This window comes from Helianthus annuus, chromosome 9, assembly GCF_002127325.2.
Source record: "Helianthus annuus cultivar XRQ/B chromosome 9, HanXRQr2.0-SUNRISE, whole genome shotgun sequence".
In the NCBI taxonomy this organism is placed as follows: domain Eukaryota; kingdom Viridiplantae; phylum Streptophyta; class Magnoliopsida; order Asterales; family Asteraceae; genus Helianthus; species Helianthus annuus.
The window spans coordinates 63,171,477-63,184,405 of record NC_035441.2 but is presented as its reverse complement, the minus strand read 5'-3'; the positions used below and the strand labels follow the sequence as shown (position 1 = coordinate 63,184,405).

At 36.9% G+C, this 12,929-nt stretch overlaps 1 protein-coding gene across 1 annotated transcript; it reads right to left on the bottom strand.

Moving 5' to 3' along the window:
• Window positions 1-1,718: 1,718 nt before the first annotated feature.
• On the bottom strand, window positions 1,719-2,845 carry LOC110875837. Its single transcript, XM_022124035.1, has 5 exons — window positions 2,653-2,845; window positions 2,471-2,562; window positions 2,377-2,380; window positions 2,237-2,319; window positions 1,719-2,144 (listed from the first exon to the last, which is right to left on the bottom strand). The coding sequence occupies exons 1-5, from the start codon at window positions 2,843-2,845 to the stop codon at window positions 1,719-1,721; spliced, it is 798 nt and encodes a 265-aa protein (XP_021979727.1).
• Between the last annotated feature and the right edge of the window lie 10,084 nt (window positions 2,846-12,929).

Genomic DNA, 12,929 nt, shown 5'->3' with positions numbered 1-12,929 from the left:
TCGCGGTTCTTACAACTGGAGGTAGTTTTTTTTTAGCGGCTCCCTATATATATATATATATATATATATATATATATATATATATATATAACAGTGGGGAACCGACTCAAACGAACTCCGATTGGACCCATTCCAGCGGCGTTGGAACCGTCTCGTTGAACCCTAACTAGGATCTCTAACCCTAAACCCTAAATCATAACCCCTAAACCGTAAATATATTAGGGTTTGGCTTTTAGGGTTTAGCTTTAGGGTTTAGCCTTAGGGTTTAGCCTTAGGGTTTAGCCTTAGGGTTTAACTTTAGGGTTTAGCTTTAAGGTTTAGCTATAGGGTTTAGCTTTAGGTTAGCCTTTAAGGTTTAGCTTTTAGGGTTTATAGTTTAGATTTTACGGTTTAACTTAGGTTTTAGCCTTATTTTTTAGCTTTAGGGTTTAGAGTTTTGGAGTTAGGATTTAGGGTTCAGGGTTAAGAGATCTTAGTTAGGGTTCGACGAGCCGGTTCCAACGCCGCTGGAATGAGTCCAATCGGAGTTCGTTTGAGCCGGTTCCCCACTGTTCCCCACTTTTTTAGTGTTCCCCAATGAACCTTCCCAGGGTCAGGATTTAGGAAAAACGGTAAAAATTGTGAGAACTGTAAGAACACTTATGGATCGTCAGATCAAAACAATCTATGGACTAGATTGGCGCGGTGGCGTTTTCATAAATAACATCAATTTTATTACGTGGACGCGCTTCATTACCTTTAGAATTCTCTAGCCAAAACGCCAAACTCATGAATAAAACGCCATTAAATTTCCGCCTTAAACTACAAAGCACACATCATCCTAATCTAAACACCATTATATATAAAACACCAAACTTTGTTTTTTAACGATAAAGTTGAACAAACAGTAACTGAAACGACGGAACTCATTACTAGCATTTATTATAATAAAATATCGCCTAAAATACGCGCCAAAAACATCCTATATAAACAATGTCTCAGACCTTCCATTGAACACACCAAACCCAAAACGCCTTATTTGACTAAATACTATTCAATTTATTAATGGCAAAATATTCAAACCCCAAATATTCCAAACGATGTTTCTTTGAGATTCAGTTTTGTTCTCGGTAAAGTTTCACTCAATGTGATAGAAAAATTCGTTAAGTGGTGATATTGTCCATCTCATTGAGCAAAATCTTATTGAGTTTATCCTCAACTTCCATTGTTCACCAAAAAAAAAAACCGCCATATTTTATTAAATACCATTCAATTTATAAACGCCAAAACAATCAAAAACCACAAATTGCAAACATCGTTTGTTGGAGATTCAGTTTTGTTCTCAATAAAGTTTCACTAAATAGGGTGGACAACATTCTTAACTGAGGATTAACAATGTCGTCCATCTCATTCAGCAAAATATTATTGAGTTTATCATGACCAAATTAGATGTTTAAGGTACTTTTATTTAGTAAAGGTGTTCTTTTTTGGCGTTTAGTTCGTGTGTCCGATCTTATATTGTTTGTTATGTAACTTCCAAGTCACATGTTATGCACACGAAGTAGAAAAAAAGATGGGAAAAAATAAAAAATGCTATATAAGAGATATAAAACGCCAAATTCCAATGTGTGTGTGTGTTCTGGAAAAATAAAAAGTACAAAAACGCCAAACTACTCTTTGCTTGCTCTCGAAGACCGTGTCGATTTTCTTTTAATTACGGCATTTTTGCATGTCGATGCTTAGTGTCCGTAAACTTTACAATTCTGACACTGTCTTTCTTTGGCCCCGGGTTTCGATTTTGATTTCATTTTTTCGATTGCTACCTCCGGTTTGGATTTCAGACGCTTCCGAGATCCAGAACCTTTCGACTTATACCCAACAGGGACTCTTATCGGATTCTTGTTGTTTCTATATTGATCGGTTATCTCCGCAGATCTATCTCGTGTACTAGGAGGAGGAGCAACAATCTGCATATCTTGAACCTTTTTCATATAAGATTGAACATGATCCTTGTATGAGGATAGCTCCTCTTTATTACCAGATAAACGGTTCAAAGTATACTTCGTTGCAAAAACAATCTCTCGCATCATACTTTGCACATCGGGATCAAGCTCGGTCATATATTCACGACTCATTGAGTATTCGGAAGAGCAATTTGGGGAAACCTATTTACGCCATCTTTTCAAAACGTATTGTTTCGGAAATTCCCTAATATCCAAACTTCTCAAAACATAAAATATATGTCTACATAGCAAACCAAACTGCTCAAAACGCTTGCATAAGCAACTGCATGTGCAATCAGACTTACGGTACAAGACCTGAAAACGTCAAAAACAATATCTGTATAAACGCCATGCATATAATATTTGTATAAAAAAGACAATCAAACAAACAAACACAACTGCATAGAAAAACAAATTAAATGTTTAAAAAATATGATAAACACCATATTCAGAAAACGCCAAATAAAAACAAAAACGCCATTGTTTACCTCAAATAAGGATGTACAAGGCTGCAGGAAATCATTTATGTTAAACTTAACAAACCCATCGGGTTGATCTTCGTAACGTTGATTTATGCAATCTGCAATTTCAATTAGCTAATCTTGAATGTCACAAAAAATATTTTTTATGTATATGTCAGCAGCTTAGCCCTCCAACACTTGGTAATTACTTTTCAACTGAGGGCGTTTGTATCGAGATTCATGATCATTTCTCCGATGTGTGTGACATTGTGCTTCTATTGCAGTTTCATAATGAGTCATGAACTCAACAAGAGTAGCTTTTGAATTGCACACTTGACCAAACAAATGGTTCTCACTCTCTGACCTCGATGTCGTTCGCATAAGGCCCGACAGCTCCTCCATTCTATAGTATGAAGGGATCCAAGATTACCTGAGTTCAAAAATATCAGAGAGCCAGTCATTTTTTGCTAAATTGAACTCTCCGATAACCTCTTCCTATTCTGATTCAAACTCTTCGGGTGTAAGAATATCTGTCCACATAACACCACAATTACGTTCTTTTAAATTGGTGGAATTGCATAGCCTCACACCAACCTATGTATAACACGAAAATGCCATGCAAAAAACATATATAATAGACATAAAAAAACTTACATGAAAAACAGTAAGAAAAGTACAAAACGCCATATATTTTAAAACGTTGTATATCTTAGAACGCAAAAATAAAAATAAGAAAATCAACCTTCAAAGAAAGTTTATGCATCACGTGCCACATGCATAACCGATGCCTCGTTTCAACAAATACAGCAGAAATAGTCTTCTTCATTGCTGGATCTTGGTTAGTGACAACAACTTTTGGTTGAGAATGTCACACCCCGACCACGTAAAACAACAAAACGTGGCGGAAACGTCGGGGAGTGTTGTAACAGAATCATTGTTTCACAACCATGGATTAAACAGTTTTGTTTTATTGCATTATTGAACTAAATGTTTTGATACAAATTAGATAAACACAACTATTATCTTTCAAGTTTTAAAGTCGCTAAGGCCTTGTTCATTCCTATGTGAGAGTGCACCAATATCATCATCAAGCATCATCAACTTTAGTACCTGAAACACATGTGAAAATAGGTACGTCAGCATAAAAATGCCGGCGAGTACATAGGTTTTGTATGAGTTTCAGATTCATGGCTAGTTTGCATGCTGCAATACTTATTTAAAAACCTTGTTTTGAAAAGTATAGTATTGCGACATAATTAACCAACTAAAAAAAATTGGTTATAGTTTATAAAATCTCGTAGCCATGATTCTTAACTCCAAAACATTTTTTTAATTAAATCCAGATTGTAAATCGTTTTTGGAATAAAATTTTGAATAGTATATATATATATCATTGGAAAAACCTTGTAATATATCTTTGTTTCAATAACCTTGCCCAAGTGATCTAGTTAACGCAACAACATATAATGTATTAAAGGCACTTATATATAGGAAATACCAGCGGCGTATCCACCATGCTTTTAACACATTACACCTGCCCCGTTACCTAATCACTTCCCTAACCCAACGGTTCAAACAGATTTCAGACGGTTCATGTCAATCAGCGATTACAAACGGTTCACATAGTCAAGTAGTCACAAACGGTTCACATAGTCAAGAGATCACAAACGGTTCACAGGATCATACGGTTACAACGGTTCACAGGATCAAACGGTTACAACAGTTCAAAATGTAAAACAATGTGTCCATATGTTGGATGAGCATATGCGACAAAATGTAATATACGGAAATCAATATGCTAGCATGTTAAGTGAACATACATAGCAAAACATAATGAAATCATGTACTAATAGTGTACTATTGAACATAGTAAGTATATGATATAAAAACATGGGAAACATGAAAGTATCAAGTAGGCACATGTGTTCCACCCCAAAACAGTTTGAAAACAGTAGAAGAGGGGACTATGTACTCACTTGAGGTTGCTTAGAAGTCTTGAACAACAACCAAGCAAAGCTAGAGGGATCACGGAACCAAACGGCACCCTATATAGGTAACTATGTAAATAACCGGACCTAAATCGGGAGATCGGATAGAATGAGGTCTTGTAAACCAAATGAGTGTTGGAACTCATGTGATATGGTTTAACAAAGCCTACATCCTAAAAGGAAACCTAACCTAAGTGCTTTCGACCCGTTACGACCTGTTTAGGTAGCTTACGCTACTTTAACGCGTCGTTCGTGTAAAACGCGTTCGAGATGTCTAACTAGTTCTATGACAAGTATTATATGCCTAAACATGTTTTATTATGTTGCATAATCAGTTAGGTGACAAATGTTTAGGTTACATATGCTTAAAATTCAATTATGCATGAAAAGGGTATTTTGGTCATTTACCTAAGGCATATAATCTACCTATCATACAACTACTTAAACTAGGTGACCATAAGGTATAACCTCGGAAGGTTATTCCCTATACAACTATGGTCACTAAACATGCTTGGTCGGATCCTAATGATCGACCAAACGGGTCGAGTTCAAAAGTCTAAACGGTGGTTTAGAACGCTTGACTTGCGACTCTAAACAAGCACTAAACTAAAAGTGACGAGCTAAGCATGTTGAAACATGCTTAACTATGTTAGAAAACGGGTTTTGATATCAAAACAAAGTGTATTGATACCAAGAGTAGTTTGGTTGCAAAATACGCTTAAATGCGCATTTTGACCGAAACTACGACTCGTCACTACACCTAGTCAACGTGGTAATCAGTAGGTATAGTCACAAGGGACTATAACCATCATGATTACGCTCACGTTGCGAAGTTCAAACGAACTTCTCGTTGACCATCTCGTGGTCAAAGCTGAAAGTCAAACAAAGTTTGACTTTCGAGCTAGGAAAGCAATAAAAGAATGAAAGAGGACTTACAAAGGGTCCAATTAGATTTGGTTCCAAGTATTCTCAGGTAGGTAGTGAAATATCACAACCACTTAGAGAAATCTCAGACCAAATGCAAGGAAAAAGGAATGAAAACATGGCCTATATATAGTTTTCGCAAAACCATTAGGATCATTTCTTGGAGAAGAGGGCATGATCCAAGCCATACAAGTGTTAAGGACTGATTGGGGGACTTGTTCCCCACACAAACCAACCCATAGCATGAAAAACCATTGATCAAAACCATCAAAATTGAACTGAATGACCAGATTCAATGTTTCTATCTGATAGGCTCACGCGCCCCGCGTAAGAATAAGGCTTGGGTTTACGCGGGCCGCCTGGCCGTGTTTGATAGATTGACAGTTTCAGTCCCTGCAGCTTAGAAACTTGCATTTCGGCTCATTTTTTACACGTTTAAGCCCCGTTAACCTCATTTCAAGGCTTTAAAATGAAGTTAAAGTATTGGGAACTCAAAACATGCTCAAAAATATCTCGGATGTCGGTTCGTTTGGTCGTACTGTTGCGTTGTTCGGTTAATTACGACGGAAGTCGTAACGAACGCAAAAACGATCCAAATTGAGCGACGAATGGAATTTTATCATGCCAATCACTAAAATATAATATTTTAAAGATTACATAAATTTTTGCAAGTCCGGATATATTCAGAACGTAAGATATGCGCGAAAATGCAAACTTGTGCACTTTTTGACGCTTTTAGTCCCTGAATAAGCAAAAAGTTTATTTTAGCACACCGAACCCCTCAAAGCCTATTTCTAAGCTATGTAAAGGATATTTAAGGTGTGTTTAACTTATGGTCAAGTTCCGGATTGTTCATTACAGTACAAATCGGCATACTTTCGCAGTTTGTCGAATTTAGTCCCTGTAAGCGAATAAACTTGATTTCGGCATACCAAACCATCCAAAACTTATTTCTAAGTTATGTAAAGGTTATTTAAGGTATTTAAGCCTATATCACTGTTCCGGAGTGTTTGTTGCATTAAACTGGCTATATTTATGCACCAGATCGCGTATAACCTTCCAGAAAGCGATTTAAAGCCCGAAATCGAACAAGAATTGATATGTGCAAATGATACACATATTTTCACAAATCCCAAGTATGAAACACAAAATTTCATTGGTTTGGCATTTGTTTGACGATCACAGTGACACAGGTGTCACAGTCTCCACTACTTTATGAAATTTCGTCCCGAAATTTATTCGTAGGAATCTGTCTGTGACTTTGTGTCAAATAACCCCTAGAGATATGCAAAGCATAATCCTATCATTTCCTTAACAGACATTCTTCAGAAACGAAAATGAATGGACGGAGTCATTTTCAACAGATGCTTCCTTAGAAACGGAAATGAAAAGGATAATCAAACGGATATTCATTTCCTTCAACGGATATTCTTCATAAACGAAAATGAACAAACGGAGTCACTTTCAACAGATGCTTCCTCAGAAACGGAAATGAAAAGGATAATCAAACGGATATTCATTTCCTTCAACGGATATTCTTCAGAAACGAAATTGAACAAACGGAGTCATTTTCAAAAGATGCTTCCTCAGAATCAGAAATGAAAAGGATAATCAAACGGATATTCATTTCCTTCAACGGACATTCTTCAGAAAAGAAAATGAACAAACGGAGTCATTTTCAACAGAGGCTTCCTCAGAATCGGAAATGAAAAGGATAATCAAACGGATATTCATTTCCTTCAACGGATATTCTTCAGAAACGAAAATGAACGGATGATCCATTTTCCTCAACGGATTCTTCATCAGAACGGAAATGAAGGATTAAACAAACGGATATTCATTTCCATCAACGGATATTCTTCAGAAGCGAAAATGAATGGATGATCCATTTTCCTCAACGGATTCTTCATTAGAACGGAAATGAAGGATTAAACAAACGGATATTCATTTCCATCAATTGATATTCTTCAGAAGCGAAAATGAATGGATGATCCATTTTCCTCAACGGATTCTTCATCAGAACGGAAATGAAGGATTAAACAAATGGATATTCATTTCCATCAACGGATATTCTTTCAGAAGTGAAAAATGAATAGCTAGTTCATTTTTCTTCAACGGGTGCTTCATCAGAATTGGAAATGAACAGGGTTCACTCTAGACACATGACAAAACTCGCTGTGGTTTCTGTGCACTAAATTCCATAATTATGTAGGCCTCCATAATTACGTAATTCCTTGCATAGTCCGCACAGTTCATTTCATAATGTGTAGGGGAAGAAGATCAAACATGTGATGAGTGTGGCTAGACTACCATAGGGTCCTTTTAATTAGATCGACAAATGATCTCTTTAATTAGACCACCAAGGAGTCTTTTCAGCTATATCATCACATGATATTCCTAACCAGATTTTTGGATAAATCTGTTTAACTAGACCATTCAAGGGGTCTAATTATGGAATAGTACTCCATAACCCAAGGGACTTAACTACAACGTAGAATTCCATTAAGAATTTACAATAGTACCTTTGGATATCCTACTATGAATCCCTTATACGAAGATATGGAAGATTCTACAAGGATTTGGATAACAAAAATTTGGATCACACAAAACATAAAAGGGAACACATAAGCACATAATCACATAATTGATTAACTTGACCTTTAATTTGTTATCTTTGGACATGGATATTTAAAGCACACCAGGAATCCAATCCGTGGATTTCATTTGGCACTTTAATCATAAGAATCTTACTATGGAGATAGAAAGATCTTAATAGGAATTCGGATTTATCCTTATTGAATCGTAATATACGTATTAAGGCATACGAATAATTCAATTTAGGTCTCCGATTTGATTGATAATCATCCATAAGGATCTAATTATGAGGATAGAAAGATCCTATTTTGGAATTTGGAATTTTGTGTAACGAGAGGTGTTCCGACACCTTGCACTAGGCGTGCTTAAGTCGATACACAAAGTAGAAAGTTCATGAGGTTGAGGCGCTAGATATGCCAAGGCGACATATGAAGCAGGATTTGAAGGTTTGAACAACAGCAGGGTTTATAACAGCTTTGCTTTGGATTGCAAAGCGGCACATGTTAACCAAATGTCCCCATCGTCCACCGTGGGTACACTTGAAACAGGGTATTTGATTCGGATGATGACGGCTACATTGATTGCACCAAGGAGCAGTTCCCTTATACGGTTTCATCCCTGAGGCGAGTCATGGTGATAGCTAAAACAACGGTCCTCTGGAGTACGACGCCTATTTGCTGGGTAACTACAGCACCTGGTTCGGACATTTGAGTGTTGTTGCGATGAAGAGGCATATTGAAGACAATGGAAGGCATAGGAGGAAACAAGCGAAAGATAGTCAAAAGAGAATGACAACGCATGAAGATTGTGACCATTTGTTTGTTACCAAAGGCAAACAAATGAGGCAGTGACTAATCAAAGTAAGCGGGTCAATATAATGTATCGCGAAGACATGCTCGCCTATAAGTGGACACTCACCCCAAGAGTTCCCAGGTAAGAGTGACTGGTCCGATACTGCGGATTTGTACGAACACTCTAGCCTTAGATAGAAGACCCAGGGTACAGGCATCCACCCTTCCAGTTTGCACGTGTTCACATTATAAGACCTAAACTTTGACGGGATCTTTGAAAAACTTAAAGGGTTCGAAACCTTATATCAAAGGGTTCAAAACCTAGTAATCAATCATCCTAGAACAGATGATTAGTTTTCAAAGCGGATTCGAATTTTGTGTTCTCGTTGTGGTTATCACCTAAGGATAGGTGACGGTATTGTTTTATGACTAAACGCAAGTAAACTCGCGTTAGGGTCCTAGGAAGGTTATAGTCTAGGTCAAAGCATTACTAATAACCTAATTCCCTATAACCATTGGCTCTGATACCAACTTTTCTGTCACACCTCGACCACGTAAAACAACAAAACGTGGCGGAAACGTCAGGGAGTGTTGTAACAGAATCATTGTTTCACAACCATGGATTAAACAGTTTTGTTTTATTGCATTATTGAACTAAATGTTTTGATACAAATTAGATAAACACAACTATTTTCTTTCAAGTTTTAAAGTCGCTAAGGCCTTGTTCATTCCTATGTGAGAGTGCACCAATATCATCATCAAGCATCATCAACTATAGTACCTGAAACACATGTGAAAATAGGTACGTCAGCATAAAAATGCCGGCGAGTACATAGGTTTTGTATGAGTTTCAGATTCATGGCTAGTTTGCATGCTGCAATACTTATTTAAAAACCTTGTTTTGAAAAGTATAGTATTGCGACATAATTAACCAACTCAAAAAAATTGGTTATAGTTTATAAAATCTCATAGCCATGATTCTTAACTCCAAAACATTTGTTTAATTAAATCCAGATTGTAAATCGTTTTTGGAATAAAATTTTGAATAGTATATATATATATATATATATATATATATCATTGGAAAAACCTTGTAATATATCTTTGTTTCAATAACCTTGCCCAAGTGATCTAGTTAACGCAACAACATATAATGTATTAAAAGCACTTATATATAGGAAGTACCAGCGGCGTATCCACCATGCTTTTAATACATTACACCTGCCCCGTTACCTAATCACTTCCCTCACCCAACGGTTCAAACAGATTTCAAACGGTTCATGTCAATCAGCGGTTACAAACGGTTCACATAGTCAAGTAGTCACAAACGGTTCACATAGTCAAGAGATCACAAACGGTTCACAGGATCATACGGTTACAACGGTTCACAGGATCAAACGGTTACAACGGTTCAAAATGTAACACAATGTGTCCATATGCTGGATGAGCATATGCGACAAAATGTAATATACGGAAATCAATATGCTAGCATGTTAAGTGAACATACATAGCAAAAAATAATGAAATCATGTACTAATAGTGTACTATTAAACATAGTAAGTATATGATATAAAAACATGGGAAACATGAAAGTATCAAGTAGGCACATGTGTTCCACCCCAAAACAGTTTGAAAACAGTAAAAGAGGGGAGTATGTACTCACTTGAGGTTGCTTAGAAGTCTTGAACAACAACCAAGCAAAGCTAGAGGGATCACGGAACCAAACGGCACCCTATATAGGTAACTATGTAAATAACCAGACCTAAATCGGGAGATCGGATAGAATGAGGTCTTGTAAACCAAATGAGTGTTGGAACTCATGTGATATGGTTTAACAAAGCCTACATCCTAAAAGGAAACCTAACCTAAGTGCTTTCGACCCGTTACGACCCGTTTAGGTAGCTTACGCTACTTTAACGCGTCGTTCGCGTAAACGCATTCGAGACGTCTAACTAGTCCTATGACAAGTATTATATGCCTAAACATGTTTTATTATGTTGCATAATCAGTTAGGTGACAAATGTTTAGGTTATATATGCTTAAAATTCAATTATGCATGAAAAGGGCATTTTAGTCATTTACTTAAGGCATATAATCTACCTATCATACAACTACTTAAACTAGGTGACCATAAGGTATAACCTCGGAAGGTTATTCCCTATACAACTATGGTCACTAAACATGCTTGGTCGGATCCTAATGATCGACCAAACGGGTCGAGTTCGAAAGTCTAAGCGGTGGTTTAGACCGCTTGACTTACGACTCTAAACAAGCACTAAACTAAAAGTGACGAGCTAAGCATGTTGAAACATGCTTAACTAAGTTAGAAAACGGGTTTTGATATCAAAACAAAGTTTATTGATACCAAGAGTAGTTTGGTTGCAAAATACGCTTAAATGCGCAGTTTGACCGAAACTACGACTCGTCACTACACCTAGTCAACTTGGTAATCAGTAGGTATAGTCACAAGGGACTATAACCATCGTGATTACGCTCACGTTGCGAAGTTCAAACGAACTTCTCGTTGACCATCTCGTGGTCAAAGCTGAAAGTCAAACAAAGTTTGACTTTCGAGCTAGGAAAGCAATAAAAGAATGAAAGAGGACTTACAAAGGGTCCAAATAGATTTGGTTCCAAGTATTCTCAGGTAGGTAGTGAAATATCACAACCACTTAGAGAAATCTCAGACCAAATGCAAGGAAAAAGGAATGAAAGCATGGCCTATATATAGTTTTCGCAAAACCGTTAGGATCATTTCTTGGAGAAGAGGGCATGATCCAAGCCATACAAGTGTTAAGGACTGATTGGGGGACTTGTTCCCCACACAAACCAGCCCATAGCATGAAAAACCATTGATCAAAACCATCAAAATTGAACTGAATGACCAGATTCAATGTTTCTGTCTGATAGGCTCATGCACCCCGCGTAAGAATAAGGCTTGGGTTTACGCGGGACGCCTGGCCCTGTTTGACAGATTGACAGTTTCAGTCCCTGCAGCTTAGAAACTTGCATTTCGGCTCATTTTTGACACGTTTAAGCCCCGTTAACCTCATTTCAAGGCTCTAAAATGAAGTTAAAGTATTGGGAACTCAAAACATGCTCAAAAATATCTCAGATGTCGGTTTGTTTGGTCGTACGGTTGCGTTGTTCGGTTAATTACGACGGAAGTCGTAACGAACGCAAAAACGATCCAAATTGAGCGACGAATGGAATTTTATCATGCCAATCACTAAAATATAATATTTTAATGATTACATAAAATTTTTGGAAGTCCGGATATATTCAGAACGTAAGATATGCGCGAAAATGCAAACTTGTGCACTTTTTGACGCTTTTAGTCCCTGAATGAGCATAAAGTTTATTTTAGCACACCGAACCCCTCAAAGCCTATTTCTAAGCTATGTAAAGGATATTTAAGGTGTGTTTAACTTATGGTCAAGTTCCGGATTGTTCATTACAGTACAAATCGGCATACTTTCGCAGTTTGTCGAATTTAGTCCCTGTAAGCGAATAAACTTGATTTCGGCATACCAAACCATCCAAAACTTATTTCTAAGTTATGTAAGGGTTATTTAAGGTATGTTAAGCCTATGTCACTGTTCCGGAGTGTTTGTTGCATTAAACTGGCTATATTTACGCACCAGGTCGCGTATAACCTTCCAGAAAGCGATTTAAAGCCCGAAATCGAACAAGAATTGATATGTGCAAATGATACACATATTTTCACAAATCCCAAGTATGAAACACAAAATTTCATTGGTTTGGCATTTGTTTGATGATCACAGTGACACAGGTGTCACAGAGAACCAACAGCTTTTTGAAAAAAAAAAACTCTCAACAACGATATATACGTGTCAAAAGTTTCTGACGCCAATAATGCAGCACCAAATGTAACATTGCAGTGGTGATTGTCTTTACCAATGAACGATACAAACACCATAGCGTATATGCATATGAAAACGCCAATGAGAAAGTGAAACAATAACAAAACGCCAATGCATGTAAACTCTAAAATCTGCAAAACAACTTTGTTAGAGATAATGTCAAAATCCCAAAAAATCAGGATTTCAAAATCCAAAAGATTTCGAGAAATCTTCTGAAAAATCTTCAACAATTCTCCTTGATTCTCGCAAATACTTTCTTTAAGTTCTAGCCCAGAACAGTAGTCGCAATCTCCAAAATACACTT